This window comes from Betta splendens, chromosome 2 (genome assembly GCF_900634795.4).
Source record: "Betta splendens chromosome 2, fBetSpl5.4, whole genome shotgun sequence".
In the NCBI taxonomy this organism is placed as follows: Eukaryota; Metazoa; Chordata; class Actinopteri; order Anabantiformes; family Osphronemidae; genus Betta; species Betta splendens.
The window spans coordinates 27,739,860-27,761,340 of record NC_040882.2 but is presented as its reverse complement, the minus strand read 5'-3'; the positions used below and the strand labels follow the sequence as shown (position 1 = coordinate 27,761,340).

General features: G+C 46.7%; 1 protein-coding gene across 2 annotated transcripts; it reads right to left on the bottom strand.

The window, feature by feature from the left end:
• Positions 1-6,290: 6,290 nt before the first annotated feature.
• Positions 6,291-18,275, bottom strand: ctc1 (CTS telomere maintenance complex component 1). 2 transcript variants are annotated; one of them, XM_029142927.3, is made up of 26 exons: positions 18,092-18,271; positions 17,547-17,675; positions 15,008-15,085; positions 13,646-13,739; positions 13,151-13,250; positions 12,804-13,026; positions 12,496-12,725; positions 12,289-12,418; positions 11,892-12,212; positions 11,694-11,816; positions 11,373-11,602; positions 11,036-11,177; positions 10,736-10,938; positions 10,199-10,359; positions 9,855-9,969; positions 9,380-9,782; positions 9,227-9,316; positions 8,419-8,535; positions 8,302-8,348; positions 7,830-8,111; positions 7,693-7,761; positions 7,470-7,623; positions 7,087-7,142; positions 6,839-6,995; positions 6,643-6,763; positions 6,291-6,564 (listed from the first exon to the last, which is right to left on the bottom strand). In XM_029142927.3, the coding sequence occupies exons 2-26, from the start codon at positions 17,613-17,615 to the stop codon at positions 6,464-6,466; spliced, it is 3,816 nt and encodes a 1,271-aa protein (XP_028998760.1). In that variant the 5' UTR covers positions 17,616-17,675; positions 18,092-18,271; the 3' UTR covers positions 6,291-6,463. The 2 variants fall into 2 exon arrangements, with proteins under 2 accessions (XP_028998760.1, XP_028998761.1); XM_029142928.3 differs by lacking the exons at positions 9,855-9,969; positions 10,199-10,359 and having other exon boundaries at positions 18,092-18,275.
• Between the last annotated feature and the right edge of the window lie 3,206 nt (positions 18,276-21,481).

Sequence of the window (21,481 nt, the reverse complement as noted above, 5' to 3'; positions counted from 1 at the left end):
AACTGCAAATGATCAGCAGCTGCTGTTTAACATGCATCCCCGAGTCAGTTCTGATCACCTGCTTCAGCAGCAGAGACAGGCCTGTCTGCCAGCTGGTTCTGTGTTGACGGGTTTGATCTGGCTGCTTGTTCCTGCAGGAGAAGAACTGTGCTGTGACACAAACAAGCAGAGCTGATTAAAGTCCTGGTTCAGAGTCTTTGAGTCGTAGCAGGAGACGCAGAGGAGGAAAAACCTGGTTGATGTGTCACAACCCTGTCAGACGTAATCACTGCCCACGTACAAGTAAAGGCCAGAGGCTTGTTGGGTTTCACCTTCACAGACCGTGGAAATAAACAGTTGCTTCCTTTTCTCCACTTCCTGTTTGCTTCCTGGTGACCAAAAACAGCTGTTGAGGTCAAAAGTCAAACTGACAAACTCCAGCTTGTTTTGCTTTAGATTAAATTGTGCTGCAGCATCTTAACAAGACGAGAATTAAACCACATGATAGTCAGGATGTTTAGCTGCACATCTGTGTTGACGGGTTTGATCCGGCTGCTTGTTCCTGCAGAAGAAGAACTCCAGGTCTGGTCGCATCCACCCTTCAGCTCTGATGGAGGAGGTGGATGGAGCTCAACGAAATGATTCTTGGTATGAGTGTCATCCACTTTAAAGGTCCACATGTGGTTGAGGTGACCTGGCCTCTGGTCACGTGCCAACTCGTATGTAGCCTCGGTTACACTTTAAATGAGAGAGCAGACAAAAAGTATAGGTTTAATTAATGTTTATTTGTAGATTTTATGGGAAAAACAAACACATTGATCAAGTTTCTCTCACGGCGTTGGTTGTTACCAGAGATGAGACAGACGGAGTCGACTAAACACAAACCTGTTCATACTGAATGTTCTGTGTGCTCTGTGCCTATGAAGTTCAGCTTGTCATGTAGCTTTGTTTATACAGTTCACAAGATTGTTTGGGTCAAAGCAGATAATAAAACCACAGGACAGAATATTTATCAGACGACATCTCAGCTTTAGTTAAAAGTCACCGTGAGACGCAGAAAACAAGAGGAACAGTCGAGAACAGGAAACACGATCAAGATCACTGAAGAAGAGAATATTTCACCACACACCAGAAAAACCTGGTTGACGTGTCACAACCCTGTCAGACGTTGAATTATGACTAGTTAATGTGTTTCATTTGGTTCCAAAGAAAAATATAGCTGAGTATCATCTGCACAACAATGAAAATTGTTGTTGTTTTACAGTGCAAATTTCAACACTGCCCACATACAAAAAGTAAAGGCCAGAACCTTGTTGGGTTTCACCTTCACAGACCGTGTTAATAAACACTTGCTTTCTTTTCTCCACTTCCTGTTTGTTTCCTGGTGACCAAAAACAGCTGATGAGGTCAAAAGTCAAACTGACAAACTCCAGCTTGTTTTGCTTTGGTTTAAATTGTGCTGCAGCATCTTAACAAGACAGGAATTAAAACACGTGATAGTCAGTATGTGTTTTAGCTGCACAACTGTCCAGATGTTCAATGACTAGTTTTATTGTGGCTCACAGTGACCTTTGACCTTTAAGCAGCAGTCAGTTCAGGCCTGGGACTAAATTGGAAGTGTGACGTCAGGAAGAACAGCAGCGATGGTGACTCGTCCTTGGACATGTCGGGTCTGTGACAGACTTACTGTCGGTTCTGGGTCCGGTTTGGTGTGAGGTTTCCTGTCTCTGCAGTGATGGGCTGCAGATCCAACAGAGGTTAGAATGTCTTTCTCATTATGATCTAGTGGTTCTGTTCGCCAATGTGATGAGAGCGTTTACATTAAGAATGTGGTTCTGCCTCTTGTGTTTATGAAACCCAAATAACAAACCTCAGCTCGTGACTGTGAGTCAAAGCAGAGCTCAGATGTTCACAGCAGAGTCAGTTTCTGTGAGGACCACAACAAAGCAGCTGGATGAACGGTGAAGAGGAACTCGACTGGTAACAGGACAAAGATGTGTGGTGATGAGTGATGGTTCTACCTGCAGCAGCTACATTCTCCTATTGACAGTGGAGTTTACTGGTGGGAGTCCAGCTCTGGTTCCAGCAGCAGCAGCAGTGTTTCTGGTCAGATCGCTGTCGATCACAAAGCTTTCCCTCCAGGTTCATATTGTTACTGGTGGTGATGGATGGATCATTCTTGTTCCTTTTAGGAAACACCAGGCTTCGTACAGATTCCAGTTTGTTTAACAGATTCCTCTGTGTAGCTACATGACGATGAGGCAAAAGATCAATGGAATGGAGATGGAATCATCTGCTTGAATCTGGCAACAGCGTCGTAAGATAAACATCTGCGACATCCAGCCTGTTGTCTAAGGTGCGAAACCGAGACTCTAAGTCTAACAACCTCGTCTCACGATACAAGGCGAAATAGTTTAGAAGATAGGGGAGAGTGGAATGTAACGCTGTACACAAGTAGCGACAGCAAACCTCAATTACAGGAAGTGACGCAATACACTTACTGTCAGCCAAGAAAATAAAATCCAAATTCATTTTAACAAGCAAAATACAAACAAATGTGACAATAAATGAAAGCAGGTTTTTAGGCATTGTTCGGTGCAACAAAGTGTCCATCACATGCTGAATGTGTGGAAATCTTGGTAACTGCTTCTGGTCTAAGGATTTTTAACTGATGGAGCTGAGTGATAAATATGACGGACTAAAGAAAAGATACAACTGTGTCTTGTACATAAAAGACAGTTCATTTGGGTTAACTGAGACTTTTCTTGGCTTAAACTGAAATGTGCACATCAAATATCTGCACACTGTGCATGTAGCACGCTACGCATTTAATTGATTGTATTCCTGCCTTATACATTCAGTTAACTTATAACTCATAACATATTTAGACTTTTGTGTATACTTGAGTATAATTACTGTACAAATCTAGACAAAAAACACTTAACATCTTTTTTATACTTGTAAGTAGAAAGCAAGTGTTAAATACACTTTGGTATAGTTTGGTATATCTTAGTATACTGTATATGTGAACAAAAGTCAACTTAAACAATACTTTTAAAACCATTATACAAATAGTGTACTTATATGTACTGTTTGCCAAGGGTCACCACTCTCAACTGTTTTGACTTAACCTGACTAGGAGAGGTTCACAGAAGCAACCTTCCCCATTTAACGAAGGTGTAATATTACAATAAGCTGCATCTGACCCTACGCTGAAATGGGATGTGTTGCTTTGTCCCTGTAGAAACAGTTCACCAAACAGAGTGACCTTCATGTTTGTCCCCAAAGTGGCTTCAGTCAGAGGTGTCAACAAGCAAAAAGACATGCACCTAAAACCAATAAACAGAAGGAAATAGCAGCTCACCCGTCCAGCTACTCACCAAGCCAAACAAACTCAAACACAGGCAGAAGTAGAGGAGGGACTGTTGTTGCTGGGACCGTCCTCCACTGCTGGAAATGATGAGACTGTGAATACGGTGCCTCCACCAACCAACTGGGCACCAGGACCTGCACTGCACGTACAGATGGAGAGAGAGAGAGAGAGAGAGAGAGAGAGAGAGAGAGAGAGAGAGAGAGAGAGAGAGAGAGAGAGAGAGAGAGAGAGAGAGAGAACAGAAATGAGCGTCTTAAATGTAAAATAGTTTATAACGGAACTTAAAGTTATTTATGTCTAAGCAAGTAGAAAATTACAGCTGTTATGAATACAACGCCCTTTAGTCAAACATTCAGTCAACATCCACATGGATATTTTATTTGTTTTAATTATACTGTATTGTATGTATTACTGTATTGTAATGTTTAGCTCTAAATTTACTGGCACTTTTTGACAACTGACAAAGACCAAAAGCTTCCTTAGTCTGAGGGAAGTTCCATATCATCCTCCAGTTTGGCTTCACTTCACACTTGCAAAGAACTGGCTCGTTACGTGAACAAAAGACACAAAAGTGAGTAGGTGTGATGAACCCTCCCTCAAGAAGGACACCAGACTGAAAGAGTTTACATGACTCAACTTCCACACAACTTCACCTGAGTCATAAAAACCAGATATATTTGTTAACTGCTTAACAAGAAAATTCTTCATGGATCCATAACTGTAAAGGTTCCACTCAAATCAAGGCTCTGTTAACATAATGCTGTATGAAGGAATTTAGTTACTGGCCATACAGTAGGTCTCCCTCAGAGGACCAACAGCCTAGTGGTTAAGGCACAGAAGCTCCCAGCTAGAGACTCCTGGTGTAAACTTGCCTCTGGTGTCTTTCGTTTACTACACAAATTCAAGTGACACAAAATACAGAGATCTGCATACATATGTGTTATGAGTTATGCCAGCTGATGAAGAGTTCTGTGTCATTTTAGTCACCTTTTACTGCCAAATGTCACTGCAATCGGCTGATTGTGACTGTTCAATAATTTTCAAGTTAACTTACAGACTTTTCTTAAAGCAGAAACATTACCAAAAGTGGAGGAACCTTCAGTCTGAGTAAAGTTAGGCACTATCCTCTATTTACAATAGGCTTCACTTCACATCTGTAAAGAACTGGCTCATCAGTTGGACAAAGGACTGTGAGAAGGTGTGAAGACCATGTCCCCCATGAAGGACATATAATGTTGAAGCTCCTTGAGAAACATTTCTGCTCTAAAACAATGTAGTGACCCAACTTTCAGACAACTTGGTTTAGAAAATGGTCAAATGAACTGGACGTTTATAAAATCTGTAAATAAAACTTGTTAAAAAGAAAGTGTTACGTCTTTGGCTTCAGGATATAAAAGTTTCTTATTTTAAACCACCAACTAACACAAACAGTTTAGTTAAAAACTGTGGGTGAGAAGTTGTGTGCTTTAACCACTAGGCTATTATAAGTGATGGATGGATGAAGTAGTTCACAAATGTATCTGGTTACATCAGGTAACAGCACTGCAGGACTCTGGTGCTTTGGGGAGAAGGGGGTGGTGTGAAACCAGTCTAACTGGTGCTGTGGATTGGTCGTTCTGTCTGAAAAGAGGCTCTCTATTGTTATGTTCATCTAAGCTTGATTAGAACATTGAAATGTTCTTTTTTTATTTTTAAACAGCTCCTGAAGCAGGCAGACTGACACACACTACATTCAAGTAAATAGGAATAGATGCTTATCTATGATTAAAAAAAGTTAGTACAACATTCAATTCTGACATAAGGTCAACTTTTCAAGTTTTCTCAACTTTTTAGTTGACTGTTTAGACAGACTATTGTCTGTCTGTCTGTCTGTCTGTCTGCCCTAGCAAACAGTGTAGAACTGACATTATCAGATCTACAGTATGTCCTGTTGTTACGGCCCCGTCTAGGTACGGCACATAACATAACGTTCCCCACCCCAGACGCCCAAACAAACACGGGGCCAAGCAATTTCCCGTGTAACAATTTATTTACAAAGCCAACCAGCTACCGTGAGTGTCAGAGTGTATTTACAGTGCAAAACGAAAAACAACCATGAAAGACTTCGGGGTGAGCCAAGGCCAAAACAACTAACAAAACAATGTCTACGGTTCCCCGAATCTTACCTAAGCCCTATTACAAAAGAAAACGACAGAACCAAACAGACATTCGCTAGGCCTAACTCCCTACGTAATAAACAGGAGAAAAGCAATCAACCAAAAAGGCAGCTCACCCCTACGGTGTGGCGAAACAGGCACATCGGCGCAAACAAACAAATCTCTTGATTGTAACGAAGAACTAAAACACTGGTCACTCTATGAATCCTCTGGCAACTCAACTCAAGCTGTCATCTCTTGTCGGTTGGGGGGGGGCTGGTGGTCTCGCTCTTCGTCCCTTTATCCTGCGACGTCACTGCCTCGACCAATGAACTCCAATCCCTCCGCCGCCTCGTCCAATTGTGGAAACCGTCTGCCGCTCCATCGTCCAACCACCAGCTTGCCCGCCATCTGTAACCACACCCCGACGCACCTACGCATACTAACGCTCACTCATTCACTCAGACCCGCAGACGCAGACACAGGTACAGACACAAACCGACCCCGAGGTCCGTAACACCTGTTCTCAGAACTGTGCCTATACTTGCTGTTTGACCCTAACTCTACAGGTCAGATACTAAAGCTCCACCTTTTGGTTTTACCCTGGAATTGCATCTTTGTTGCTTAAAATGGAGGTGGCCTCTTTAACATTTTTAACACCTTCCCCAGACAGACCTGCTGCTGACAGTGGGCTGATGAGGGTGTGATAAGTGTGTGATCAGCGTCAGAAAGGTGACTGACAGTCGACTGAAATCAGCGAAAACGAACCGCTTCATCTGTACATGCACAAATACACAATCAGCTACAGAAACCCTCCACATATTTATTAATGAAACCCAAGATGTGAGGTTAACGTGACAACGGACAGAATTCAGCTTTAATAACTTACATTAACAATCATTGATATTTAACATGTCACAGTCTGGAAGAACAAACATTTAGCTGTTGACAAACAGCTGACACAGATGAGTCAGAGTCAGGTGAGACCAGACGAGGTGATGCTCAGACAGCTGAGCTGCAGAGGACGACTCATCCTGGTCACAAAGTCTCTGTCTCCTCGACTGAACCTCCTCAGCTCTACAACAAACAGTTTAGCAAGAGTTAGAAAACTGCCAACATTCAGAGTTCAGCTGTTTCTCCTGCAGGGTTTGTTACCCTCCGGTCTGAGGTTGCTCAGCTTCCTGCAGGTCAGAGAGACGGGACCACAAACAGCATCACTGCTGCAGACGCTCAACAGGAAGCGGAGGAGGAAGTCGTCAGAGTCTCCGTCGCTCACCTGAAGAACAGGTGAATAGAGGCTGAAGTCACACAGGTAGCATGTCTATCTGTGCTTACATTATGTGGTACTGACCAGGCTGCGGCCTCGGGGGTAAACCCTGACGTGACCTTTGACCCTGAGGACCCTTTGAAGCCCCTCCCACTGAGAATCAGCCAATCCCAGCAGAGGACGAACCAGATCACCTGAGACCCAGACGTGAGCCTCACCCGTCCCGTCATCGATCACCAGCCTGATCAGTCGCAGACACATGATTAATAAAAAGGCAGAGACAGAACCGGTCCAATCTGCAGATTCGAGCTGAACCAGAACCAGGTACTTACTTGGCTTTGGACTGAAACACAGAGGAACTGGATCCACACTGAGGACTGGAACAAGACTGAAGAGAGAGAACAACGCTACATTATCATCAGGAGAAGAAAACAAGATGAAGATAAAGCAGCTAGAAATCAGAACGAGGTCGAACCCTGTGATCAACAGTTTATTTTGAAGGTCCTGACCCACATACTGGAAAACACTCTGCTCACTCAGGTTGAATCTAATTTAAATGAGTATTATCATCACGTGTGTGTACATTAGTGGTATAATGTATATATCTGAGTATTGCCAGTGTATGTACAGTAGTGTATACACACCTGTGTGTACATTAGTAGTATAACGTATATATCTGAGTATTGTCGGTGTATGTACAGTAGTGTATACACACCTGTGTGTACAGGCCTTCACAGAGCGAGCAGCTCCACTGCAGATGCAGAAACAGGAAACACACCACGTGACCTTTGACCTGACCCACAATGCACCTCTGCTCACTACTTGTCCACGAACCTAGATGCATTATGGGAGCTGGAGGTGGCTGGGACCTGAAGAACAACACACAGGTCAGCAGCTGGAGTCAGGTGTGAATCAGTGGGTAAAGATGCTCCCCGTACCTGGAGTCTCCCAGAGAGACGACGGTCACTGAGCTGACGGATAAAAACCTGCAGTAGACGCTGCCTGACCTGAAATACAGCAGCAGGACGGTGAGTGTCACCACCGAGCTACACGCTGACCAGCCTGTGTGTGTTACCTGGACACCTTCCTCTGGAAACCAGACAGCAGCAGCTTGTTGCCTGGCAACAGGCCAGGTGGGTAGGGGGCGTGGCCTAGGTCTAGATACACCTGGAGACTCCTCCCAGTGTGGTCACACACAGTGAGACGCACACACACTAAAAAGTTAGCACACTGGATCACTTGAATGTGTGTGTGTGTGTGTGTGTGTGTGTGTGTGCTCATACCTGTGTCAGTGGGTCCAGGCTCTCTCAGAATGACCTTGTCAGAAACCACACCCTGAAAACTCACCAGCTCTGAACTACACAGACAAAAACAGGAAGCTATTTAGTCTGGGTTCTAGTAGAACCAGACTGAGAACCATCAGGTTCTACTGTGTGCCCTGAGCTCAGAGTATCCCATAATACAATTTAGTCTGTTGCTCTTTGATGAAACACATTAGAAGGCATCAGCTCACACAGAGTTCAACTGCAGGAGATTCAAAGCGTTACCTGGAGTCCAGAACCTCAGAGACAGACAGAACTGAAGACGAGACCATCTGAGAGACACAAGCATTAGATGAAGCATGTTATAATGAGGTAAACAGCTTTTATATACACGTGTGTTACCTGTGTGTGTGTCAGACTGTGGAGTCTCCAGTCAGGTCTGATCTCCAGCATAGAATCAGTGTGAAGCTCCACCTCCTTCTGTCCACAAACACCAGAACCAATGAGGACACTGGGATCCTGTTGGACACACACAGCAACCAGCTGTCAGGACTCTCACCTCACTGGAGCCAGTCAATCTAGGTTTGTATATAATATAATGATTGTTGTTTTTGCTTTTTATGTCTCCATAATTAGCTGCTGCTGTGGGGGGGGGCGTTTTCTGCATGAGTTAGGTCCATTGTTCATCATTATTGTTTGGAACATAAACAACACACTGATCCAGCGTCTGAACCAGGCTGGACTCAGATCCAGTTTAGTAGAACAAGTTAGGGAAATTGTTAGTTCCCTTTGTAAATCTTAAATAAAGCAGACACAATCAGTTGAGACCTTCTTCAGGATTTTACTTGCAAGGAGTGAGCAGTTTACAGCAAAGGCAACTTCCTCTCACTGAAGAGAAGACAAGGATTCAGCTCATAATATGTATAATAATATTAATATGTGGGAGGTGCATAGTCACACAGGACGTGGGAAATATTTCCTGCACAAAGCATTGGTCACATCAGATAAGGATGCTACACACAGGTACTCCCTATTTCTAGAGGAGCAGAAGGGAGAAAACTTCAAGGCCAAAACACAACGAGGTTACAGCAAACCACAGCAAATGTTTCAATGATGAGATGCAGCATTTTTCTATCAGAACAGGTTTAATGAAGCTCACTGGACTGATTCTGATGATTCACCTGTACAATCAGACCTGAGGTATGTTTACCTGAGTGTTGACAGCAACCACTCTGTAGACGCATCCGGGCTGGAGCAGAGGGAACCAGCGAGCAGACGGCCCAGAGAACAGCAGCACCACCTGGACACAGGTAACATCATCACAGCTGCTGCCTCACACCTGAACCTGGGGTGTGTCTCTCACCTGCTCTCTTCCTCCTCCTCCTTCTGTTTCTCTGCCTGTCATTGGTTCGTTCTTTGGGTCCCGCCCCCATTTCACCACTGGCCCAATCAGAGCAGCTCTGACCAAGAAGCTTTGTGTCAGTCCCACCTCCTGTTCCTTTAACCCCATCCCTGTGTTGGTCCAGGTCCCACCCTCTTTCTGTTCCACCCTGATCACTATGGAAACACAGGGCCGGGTTGCCATGGTAACAGAGGAGTCTCGTTCTTTGTTTCTTCTCTTCCTCGTCACAGTCTGTACTCCATCCTTTTCTTTAACTACTGTTTGTTTCTTCTCTGACCCCATACCCCTGTGTTGCAGGTGTGTTGTCATGGCAACTGATGGGCTCAGGATGTGCAGGTGATCCAGGCAAAACTGCAGGTAAACTCTGTCAGAGACACATACACGAGTTGGAATATTGAATGTGTACGAATGTACGTGCACACCTGTTGTGTTCTACCTGCAGTTTTTGTGTGTGATGAACTTGTCCTGGTCCAGGTGTTGGTATGAGGGGAAATCTGATTGGAGGAATCTCTCTAATACCATTGTGAACTGATGGACACACACCAGACAACCTGCAGCGTGTGCAGCACACACACACACACACACACACACACACACACACACACACACACACACACACACACACACACACACACACACACACACACACACACACACACACACACACACACACACACACACACACGTTAAATCCTCCTGCCCCCTTGTGACCTTTGACCTCTGAGTTATACAGTAATGTGTGTGTGTGTGTGTGTGTGTGTGTGTGTGTGTGTGTGGTACCGATCCAGGCGGTGTTAAAAGCTGCTTTCTGACCCCCCTCGTCTGTTTCCGTCACGACACAGGACACAACTCCTGTTTCATCTCTGAGCTGCAGAGTGTGTTTGTGCTCAGATGTGTGTGAGGGAAGCTCCAACACTCCAACCACCAGCAGGGGGCGCTGTCTGTCACAGTGAGGTAACAGTGAATTATTCATTTATTTTTACTTTTTTTACCAGGAACCGTTAAATTCTGGTAAGTCACTCCTCTTTGGTTTGAATGTGACTTGTATAGTTTGCGACTCTGCGTCCTGGGCTCCACTCTGAGTTGTCAGAGTAGGACTAGACTAAGCAACATGGCCATGTTACTAGAGAGCAGAGAGGCTCCGTTCAACGTGGGATGGACGTCCTCTCTTCTAATCAGCCCAGGTTTTCCCCAAAAAGTGCTCCAATTAGCCACAAAGCCCACATCGTTTGACCTTTACTTGAAGTGAATATTATTCAGCACAGTGGCAAAGCAAATGAACCAAGAAGGGGGAGAAACATTAATGTGATCATTTACCTGAGGCTGGCTCCAGTCTGTGGGTCAGAGTTCAGGGTGCTGCTGGACCAGGCCAGAGCTGAGTTGATCTCAGGTCTGGTCAGATTGGATCCACCAGGAGGCAGCAGAGAACGTAGAGCGGCCGAAGACCAGCAGTCGGACAGTAGAGACTGACTGAGCTCAGAGAGACCGATGCACTGATGGACTGCAGGGTTCACCAGGTACTGAGACACGGACACAGCTTCAGTGGGTGGTGATTTATTACCTACCTTGGTGACACAGACATCAGTAAGACAAGCTGGAGGCAGAAGGTGAGTCTACCTGAGTCAGAGGACAGGTGTGGGGCTCGTCCAGCATCTCTGAGTAGATGTCTCTCCTTCCTCCTCCCCGTCTCCATATAAACTCCATCAGCTTCCAGGACAGCGCACACACACACTGCTGGCTGGGCCCAGTGGGAACCAGGCTGGAGGCAGACAGGTCAGTTCATTAGGAACGCCTCTGACCACTGGGTAGACGGGCTGCTGGGTTAGTTTAGGCTCTGAGGCCATAGGTGGTGACGTAAAGGACAGTGTTTGTCAGATCTGACCATCTGGTGCTTCATGTTCAGAGTCGCTCCTAAACAAACTCATCCATTCACACCCTTCACCCACACGCTCACCTACGTGACAGCTGTGAGCTCAGGTGACACGTCCACAGGTACTCAGACACACCCACGCTCTTCTCCAGTAGTAACCGTGGTAACGCTCCATCGCCTGGACAGCTGAGGCTGGGTGGAGGGTTTCCCACCCTGCTGAACTCTGTGACTCGAAGGCTGGAGCGCAGGCAGGTACAGAGGATTGTGGGAGGAAAGTCGGGACAAGGCCGATACAGGAAGTGGACGTGGTGGAGCTGTAGAAGAATGTTCATTAAAATGTTTTATAATTAATGACACCTGGACCAATCAGGAGACAGCATCAACCTCACCGGTGCCCTGACTCACCTCCACTTTGTCTCCTACTCTCAGTTTCCTCCTGGGACTCGGCTGATAGGCCAAGCACAGACCCACCTGCCCGTCAAGTGTGAAAAGCCCCGCCCCTTCACTGACCACCTGAGTCACAGTACCCTATCAGAGGAGAGGGGCGGGGTTTATCACAGGTAACAAGGTAACAAATGCAACTGTAGCTGAAACAGCCCTCACCTGGTAACTGATGAGTCTAGACTCTTTCAGCCGGACTCCTGATTGGACAGTCAGAGTCTCAGACTCCACTTCCTCACAGCTGTGTGACATCATCAGAGGAGGAGGCGTGTCCGACTGTGACTGAGTCTCAGTGTTGTGGTGTGTGTGGTTTTCATTCTCAGGTGTGTGTGTCCGTGTGTAGTCTGTGTGTATTTCTGACTGGTCGGTCACACACAGGATGTTGTTTCCTCTCCAGCCTCGCAGGACACACACACGCAGCGCAGTGACGCACACGCTCTGACCCACACACACACACTGACACCACCACAACCTGCCGACGTCCTGCAGAGACACAACCCAACAGGCCCATGTATCCATGGTGACAAACAGCTGATCTACGACTCACACTCTGACGTACCTTAACCAGGACAGGGAGCGAGTGTCCGTCATCTGTCAGCGTGAAGCAGAAGAAGGTGGTTCCTGACACGACCAGAACAGGACAAACAGAACCCACTCGTCCACTGACAGACACTCGCTGTCCTCTGATCCTGAGGCAGACACCACTCCTCCTCCTCATTATCATCATCATCATCATCACTGACAGGTCAAAGGTCATGTGACTCACCTGCGCTGCACCACACCTGCAGCTTCTCTGACGCCCATCACTTTACTCAGCCCCCCTCTTCCCACAGCACCAGCCAGTATCAGCTCAGGTCCAGGACTCAGCAGCACAGGGGAACCAATCAGCTCCACACAGCCCATGTGTGCTTGCTGCCCTGGGGCATTGTGGGGGATGTAGTTCCAGTGAGGAAGGAAGACGAGTCGATTGAGCCACAGTGGAGAAGGAGACAGGAGCTGCAGGTGAGACAGTGGTGTTTAGTCAAAGTGTCCAGCTGCAGGAGCCAGACTCTGATCCAGAACCTGCAGACTCGCCTCACACCGGACGCTGCCGCTGCCGTCAGTCAGCCTCCAGTGCCCATCATCCCCTGGCGTCAGACAGCCAATCAGCAGCAGGTTCACCCGTGGCAGAGCCTTGCTACCTGGCAGAGAGAGCTCCGCCTCTTTAGCCCAGACTCGCTGCTGATTGGTCGTCCAGGACAGACGACTCACACAGGGCAGGTTCTGTTGGGAGAGCAGCTCGGAGACAGATACGGGCCTGGAGACAAGGACATAGACAGAACTAAACACAGACAGAACTAAATATTGAACATGAAACCATCAGGCCTAAGGTTCAGACACTGAATCCGTCAGTGAGCCGATGTTACGGGTGTCAGTCGTACCTGTAGCTGACAGGTAAAGTGTGGGAGACGTCCATGTTGTCCTGAATCTTCTTCACCACCGTCACACTCAGAGACACACTCCAACCAAACGGCTCTCCCTCTGGAACGCAGTAACACAGCACACTCAGCAAACCGTAGGTTAGTGCAGCAGCGACTCAAGAGCTGGAGCAGCCAACGACCAACCCCCACAGGCTCCTGCAGGTCATGTATGGACGTAATGAGGGAGACAAACAGTGTGCCAGTAAGATGCATGCAGTTAGTCTGTGAGGTGGTAGCGTGTCTCTGACGGTACATGTGTTAGTGGACTCTGTGGTTTGGAGCTCCACTCTGTATGATGACGTTTACTGTATTTACTTATACTTTTCTTGCATGAACAAACCACAAACAGACAGTTCATCTCCAGAAAACTTTTAATTTTACATATACTTTTAGAGAGAATTTCTCTGTAGCAACATATACTTTTTTTAAATGGTGGATGTTAATTGGTCCACTCACCTGTTAGTGACTCACCTGTGGCGTGAGGGGCGGGGCTTACTGAACACACATGTTGCGTGATGAAGCTGAACATGTCCTTCAGCCACATGGACTCCTGTGAAAACGTCACTCACATAATTTAGTCGGAGACATTTGGCAGAATTCCATTAAATGAGAACTGCCTGCTTTGTAAACTACGCATAGCTGTGGCTGAGTAGTTACACTACTACTATTAATACTAGACAGATAGACTTTATTTGCACACTCCAAAGGACCTCAGTCTCAGCAGGTGGAGGCCACTTTGGCCCTTCTTGTACAGGGCATCAGTGTTATTATAAGTCCAGTTTATGGTTGAGGTGAACACCCAGGTACTTAGAACTGTCCACAGTCTCTGTCTGAGCCCTGGATGTTCACCGGTGTGTGGTTCTCCTCCAGAGGTCAGTCACCGTCTCCTTGGTTTTACTGGTGTCTAAGTGGTTGTGTTCACACCAGTCCACAAAGTCCTCCATGACTGACCTGTGCTCCAGCTCGTTTCCCTCAGACACACGGCCAACGATGGCTGAGTGGTCTGAGCACTTGTGGATGTGACAGCTGATGGTGTTGAATGTGAAGTCAGAGATGTACAGGGTGCAGAAAGCACCGTCCCCTGAGGGGAAACCACCACCTCAGCCTCACGTACTGAGGTCGGTTGGGGAGGTGGTCTGTCGTCCATGCGGTCGGCTGTTTATCCACTCCCGCCTCCTCCAGCTCCTCAGAAGCAGCACCTGATGGTGTTGGAGGAATCAATGAGCCTCACAGCGGTTCTGGACTCCAGGTGAGTCAGCGCCGCTGCAGCAGGATGACAGCTCTGTGTCCAGGTCCAGGTCCAGGTCCAGGTCCAGGTCCATCAGCTGATCCTGAGCCTCCGTTCTCTCTGGTCAGAGACGGTCTGTACGCATCTCTGACGTGGTTCTGCATTAACGTCTCCTCCAGCTTCTGCCTGTAGCTCTTCTTGGTCGGAACCTGTGCTTGAGTTTGTGCTGAACTCTGTGTCCCCTGAAATAAAAGCCCACTTCCTCCTGTTCAGCAGGGCTTTAAGTCCCCCTCCAGGTGGGAACCGTGTTCTCCACACAGACGTTGATGCGGTCTGTGATGATGTGACTGCTACTAGTACTTACTACTAGTACTAGTACTCAGAGCCTAATATTTTAAGTTGGTACTTTGTATAAAGACTTTGAGGAGCACTGATCTAGCTCATTTATTAGTGTTAAACTTTAGTTTCAATCCTGGTTAAACACGTATAAGCAGAGCCTTAATCCCTAATTAAAGCTATATGTTGTAGCTTAGCACTCATCGCTAACAACAATGATACACATTTCAATTCAAATTAACGTTTTCACTCACGGCTTCGCTTCCAGGTTTGACCTGATCCAGGAACAGCTGCACAGAACTCATCTCACAGCGACTCCGGCGTCCGTCTCTCTGTAGAAAGAAACCGACTCCGTACGTAAACAAACCGCTCCCGCAAATATAATCAAACCGATTTCCTGCCGAACTACGGTGTCCGGGAGGTTCAGTCTGGTCTGCGCGTTCACAGGAGCGGTCTGCGCGTTCACAGGAGCGGTCTGCGCGTTCACAGGAGCGTGTTCGCGCAACGCTAAGGAGCTGAGGTCACATCAGAACACTAAAAGTAGTCACAGCTCCCGCAGGAGAGTGTCAGCTGTCAACCAGTCTGCACACACACACACACACACACACACACACACACACACACACACACACACACACACACACACACACACACACACATGCGCCCGGTTTTAAAGACTGTCATTAAAAATTGTTCTTGTTTTTTCTTTATATTACTTTTTGTGCTTTATATTTTTACTGCTGTCGTGGATTCTGTTTTATTGGAGCTTTTACGTCTTTTCTCATTTGTTTTTATTTTCCTTCTCATTCTTTCCTTTTCCTTAGGGGGTCTGTGAAGCACTTAGTGCTATAGTTCATATGTGAAAAGTGCTATAGAAGATTGATTGATTTGTTCACTGCAGGGTGGACTTGGTAAAATCCACCATTAAACCTAATTTGTAATGAGGAAGAATCAGTTTTGAGTGGAACTGTCCACGTTTTGTGTTATGAATCAAACATCTGTGCATCACTGCTCAAGTCATGACTTTTAATCTAAAGCGAAGACCTCACAGCTTTTACGTTAACCACGTGTACACGTGCACATGAGTCAGCTGGTCTCAGTGCTGGATCAGGTTGAGCAGCTCAGATGCATCCATCCTGTTTGTCCAGCAGAGGGCGCCACCACACTGGACACGAGCCCCGTCACACGCACGCAAGGTCTGCTTCAAACGCAGAGAGCACCTATTTATTGTTCATATTCATGGGCTGATGTGAAGCAGGTTAATGCTGGCGCCTCACTCATCACTGTGTTACAGAAGCAGGTCTCCACAGTCATTAACAACAGCACCAGCATCTGCCACAACAGCCTTGGAGCAGCTCTGTCCTGACTGCTTGTTTGCTGATTTTCCCTCATTCTGTGGTTTAGATTGGCTGCAAACCCTCATCACTCCCCACCCCCCCAAAAAATACAGGTTAGGTAAACTAAAGGTGTGAATGGGGCAGAATGACATATCACTGAATGTGTGACCAACTTGGTGAAGCTAGTGAAGTTCCTCCTCCTCTTCCTCCTCCTCTTCCTCCTCCTCTTCCTCCTCCTTCTTCCTCTTCCTCCTCCTCTTCCTCCTCCTTCTTCCTCTTCCTCTTCCTCTTCCTCCTCCTTCTTCCTCTTCCTTCTTCCTCTTCCTCTTCCTCCTCCTTCTTCTTCCTCTTCCTCCTCCTGCTCCTCCTTCTTCCTCTTCCTCCTCCTCCTCCTTCTTCCTCTTCCTCCTCCTCCTCTTCCTCCTCCTTCTTCCTCTTCTTCTTCCTCTTCCTTCTCCTCCTCCTCCTTTTAATTCTTGTCAGATTATTAACGAGGAGGAAAGCACAAGCAAAAGAAGAATGTAGGGCTGCTCAGGGAGCGTGCTGTTCATTCTTCAGCGTTCACCGTGTAACAGGGAGCTAGATGAATGACAGGGTGAACCTTTGGGGGGGGGGTGGGTGCGTCCAGTCGGACCGGGCTCAGTCTGAGGAAGGCGTCAACGAGTGGCTGGTGGAGCTTATAGTGAGTGCTTCAACACAAGGTCCTCACCTGCAGCAGGACTCAGCTCTGCAGACAAAGTCATTGCTTTAAAGGAGGTCTCACAATCTTCAGCTGTTGCTCAGATGTAAAAAATGAATGAGAGCGAAGCAGCGAGGCCCAGAGGAGACCAATTAATGTGGAGGCTTTTACTCTGAAAGGCTGAGGTGAGACCTGCGTGCAGCTGTGAGGAGTGATTCAGGCCCTCGTGGTCTGTGTGTACGAGCTGCACTGATCCACAGCAGAGGTTCTGACGGTCAAACACCCACCGCCGCCTCTGGTTTAAGAGTCCCTGAAGCCACAGAGCGAAACTCTGGAGTGTTGGATTAGTTTGGAGGCAGCAGCTGGGTTCTCACCAGTCACAGCAAATATGGAGTTTCATGGAAATTAGAGCGTTACAACGGTGAGAGAAGCTTTTAAGTTCTGTTCCCAGGACGGGTTCTGCCTGACCTGAACTCAATAAACTCATCACCAGAGGTTCTGGGCTGGAGCTGCTCCTCCTCACATTAAACCCTGACGTTAGCGGCTTTGACCCTTTTTAACCAGTGGTTCACCTGAAAACAACGCATCACGTAGTTTAACGTGTGAGTCATAACCTTCAGAGCTCTGTGTGTGAGATGGTCCCGGTCCAGTTGGACCTCCTGCTGTGCAGGTTCCCAGCAGGACGCTGAGCTCTCACTGGCTGCTGTCTAAGCGTTTCTATACATGTTGGTTGATGTGAGATGAATAAAGCCTGCAGAACGTCTGACATTTACAAACCTTGGTTTGATCTTCTCTGTTCATGACGATGGAAGCAGCCTTCGCTTCATGGCCGTTAATGAACTTCATAAAAGCTCATCCAGACTTGGCTGTTTTCTCAGCTGATGATTCCTAATGGCAGCTCTCGACCTAATGAGTCAATTAGGAGCTAACGAGTAAAAAAGGCCTGAGTTTGACAGTAAACGAGGGCTCTGAGCTGAGCAGACTGTGTAGTTTCACACAGGCTGCCTTTCACATCACATCATTAGCTCATGTTAGCATCACCTCACACCGCTGCTGCTGTCCATCAGACTCGCCTGTTATGTTTTATGTGGTGGGGACGTTTTAATAACCTCACCTGGACGTCTTCGTTCAGTTCTCGATGCTCTTTTATGCACATAAAACATAACCACCAAAACTACGCAGCTCCACATTAAAGCTACAATTAGCAGCTCCACATTAAAGCTACAATTAGCAGCTCCACATTAAAGCTACAATTAGCAGCTCCACATTAAAGCTACAATTAGCAGCTCCACATTAAAGCTACAATTAGCAGCTCCACAGACCTGAGACTCTGCAGTGGGTGCGAACGCACATCAGGATGAACGCGACTCCCACAGACTGGATTCTGTGCCAGACCACGTCAGGACCAGCAGCCGTTCTGAAGGATGCAGTGCATGCTGGGAGTTTGGCCGAGTTTGAGCACGAGCGCGTCTCCTCCCACGAACGAAGCAGCGGCGACTGTCAGAAACCTGCGTGCGCTGTTTGAGGAAGGTTCCTCTCAGCGACTGATGAAGGAGCTCCGTGTGTTCCTGCTTCTGTTGAACGTTACCACAGACTCTCTGCAGCTGTTATTCTTTCAAGCATGTGCTGTTATCTGAGAACGGAGCAGGCGAGTCAAAAGCAGGTTCCTGGTTCTGATCCAAACCCTCGCTTCAGGTTTAGTCTCGGATGAGGGTTTGATGATGCTGATGATAAGAAGCATTTAACCCATGAGGTTGCAGTGAGGAGCCACACATGATGCTAGTGCTAAAGCTTGCTCAAGGCCACACCTGGTGGGATCAGCCGGATTCAAACAGGCAACCTCCCATTCCAGACCAAGGCTCTACCCACTGAGCCAGCAGACCCAGACAACAGCTATGACTATCTAACAAGTGTCAGCCTCCTAAACGTCGACCTCCCGTCTTCTTCTTCTGTGTTTTTTCTGCAGTATTACTGTCTTTACACTGAGTTTCCAGGGTAAAACAGTAGTTTTGCTGCGAGAGGTTGAACTAGAGAGCATTCCTTCCTGCTCCCTCTCATTGTTCACTGAGGTTTGTGACCTATGAGGGGAACTACAGACGCCTTCCATGTTGTGTCAAAGAGCCCAGAGGAACGGACATCGATGGTAATGGTGAAATAAAACAAAGGGAAGAGCAAGCAGTCAAAAGAATGAGCAGAGGTGGACAAACCGTCAGATTCAGATGATCTTTAATAATCCAGCAGTGCGTTTATGTTTGAATGATAAATCAGCCTTTTTTAATACGTGTTGTGAGCTCGTAATCAGGGTGAAATAAATTCTAATGTTTGAGGGCAGGAGTCACGTGCAGTGGTTCAATCGTGTTTGCTCAAGATACAATTTTGAAATGTTGTGTGGAAAATAAAGTGTTAAGGAACCAAAGTGTCAGTGGACAGAACCAGAATGGTCAAAAGAGGACACGGCCCAAGAGAATAGTGAAGTTCTCAATGTAAAAGTGCTGATGATCTGCGTTTTAAATCAAAGTGAGACAAGGATCACGCCTGGTCACATGTACATGATGTGTTGTCATTGATGATGTTGATGATGATTAAGCTGTAAAGTGAGATGAACCAATGAGATGATAGAGCGTGAATAGGGTGATGCTAAAACAGTAAAATTAGATTAGCTAATGAGCTCGTAGCCTCTCCTCAGTGATGTAAGTTGATGATGTGAGTCAGGCTGCACGATCAAGACTCTTGTCGGTTTATTCCAGACCCACAAATCAACACATTCTGTGTGGTAAAAGTAACTTACCACCAAAAACAGTTCCAGCAACTATAACAACAGTGACATATAAGAAGGAAGACAGCTGTGTGTCTGCGTGCGTGTGTGTGCATGTGTGTGTGTTTGTGTCTGTGACCGTGTGTGTGTGTGTGTGTGTGTGTGTGTGTGTGTGTGTGTGTGTGTGTGTGTGTGGAGCAGCCGTGGTGTGTAAAGATGCTGAGGTCTGATGCTGTGTCTGGACCCTCCTCATCATGGGACGAATCATCAAGGCTCTGTCTCGTTATGTCTCTTTCTTTCTTTCTTTCTTTCTTTCTTTCTTTCTTTCTTTCTTTCTTTCTTTCTTTCTTTCTTTCTTTCTTTCTTTCTTTCTTTCTTTCTTTCTTTCTTTCTTTCTTTCTTTCTTTCTTTCTTTCTTTCTTTCTTTCTTTCTTTCTTTCTTTCTTTCTTCCTTCCTTCCTTCCTTCCTTCCTTCCTTCCTTCCTTCCTTCCTTCAGGAAGCTCTGCCTGAGCCGTCAGTGAGGACGTCTCCGTCGGCCTCCAGAGCCTGATGAGCTCCCTGGTTCAGGACGGTGCTGTTTTGTCATGATGAAACTAGATGTGGCACATTTACAGAAGGTTCACATCACAGACTGCAGTTCTGCCAAACGCTGGATGTCGTTGTGAGACTCCGGGCCCAACGGAACCGGGCCTCACGTGATCCAACCCGGCCTGAAGCGAAGCCGCCGGCCTCTTCTCTGCTCTGAGTGTTTGGTTCCAGCGCTGCCAGGACGTCCGTCTACACAGACGAATGAGGCGGCGGTGAGGAATGTAAAAGCTCACTGTAAACAGCATCTCTGCCTCTGTGTGTGTTTGTCACTAGGAGTCACACGTTTACTGTGAACACAGAAAAAGCAGCCAGAAATGACTGTTTGTCATCATTGTATTTTTGGAAATCACATGAAACAAATGGGCTCCTGTTGTTCCATTATTCTCAGACTGAACTGTCAACAGAAGGAAATGCTGAGTCATGTTCTGCCCATGCTCCTGTGACCTCACAGTCACCGGCTCCATCAGTCTGTCAATCTGTCAAACCTTCCATTCAGACACACATCTGCAGGGCGTGACTGAGCATCAGCAGGTCCCAGTCTGAATCATGTGCAGCTTTCTGACATTATGTGAGCTGATGGCAGCTGACGGGTGCACGTGATGGAGGCACCCGCTGCTGCATGTCTGCAGGTGGCGCTCACCCGTCACCAGAGAGAGAGTCCTTCATGAAGGGGTTCCTGAAACCTGAAGCGCAGCACATATTTGATGCGAGTCGCAGCGTGACCTCTGCAGGGACGGACGGAGCGAGGCCTTCAGTCTGTCACTGAGTCCTATCAGTGTGTGAGTCATAGTAAGAAAAGATTAATAACCACAAAACAAACAGATCTGCCTGAGGGGTGAAAGTGAAAACACATGAAAAAAAGCTGAGGGAGCGAAACTGGCGGAATTATAAAGGCAGGTAATGATCACCACCTCAAAGACTGGAGGAAATGATGAGAAAGGAAGACAAAGGAACAATCATGAAGTGGTAGAAAAACAGGGGAGTGATGCTGAGAAGAGAATGGAAAAGAGCAAAAGTGAAGGAGCGAGAGGAGATTCATCAGCTGCCGGAGCCACTGTTGTGTCCCTGTGTAATGAGGAATTCAGATTAGATTACACCAACGCTGCTCATATTAAAACCCATGCATCAGCCGTTAGTGTCACGCTCTCGTCTGATTGGATCAACAGCTGCCACATGTGGAGGAGTTGAAAAGGTTTTAGTTGTTGAATGTTCAGCTTTACTTTAAAGACGGAGCTCACTGGATCAAACTTCAACAAACAACTACAGTAACAGCAGAAAGGTTGATATTAATAAAAAATAAAATTGTTAATATAATTAAATGCATTCATTGTCTGTTTCTTGACACCTTTTAATTACAAACTTCAAAGT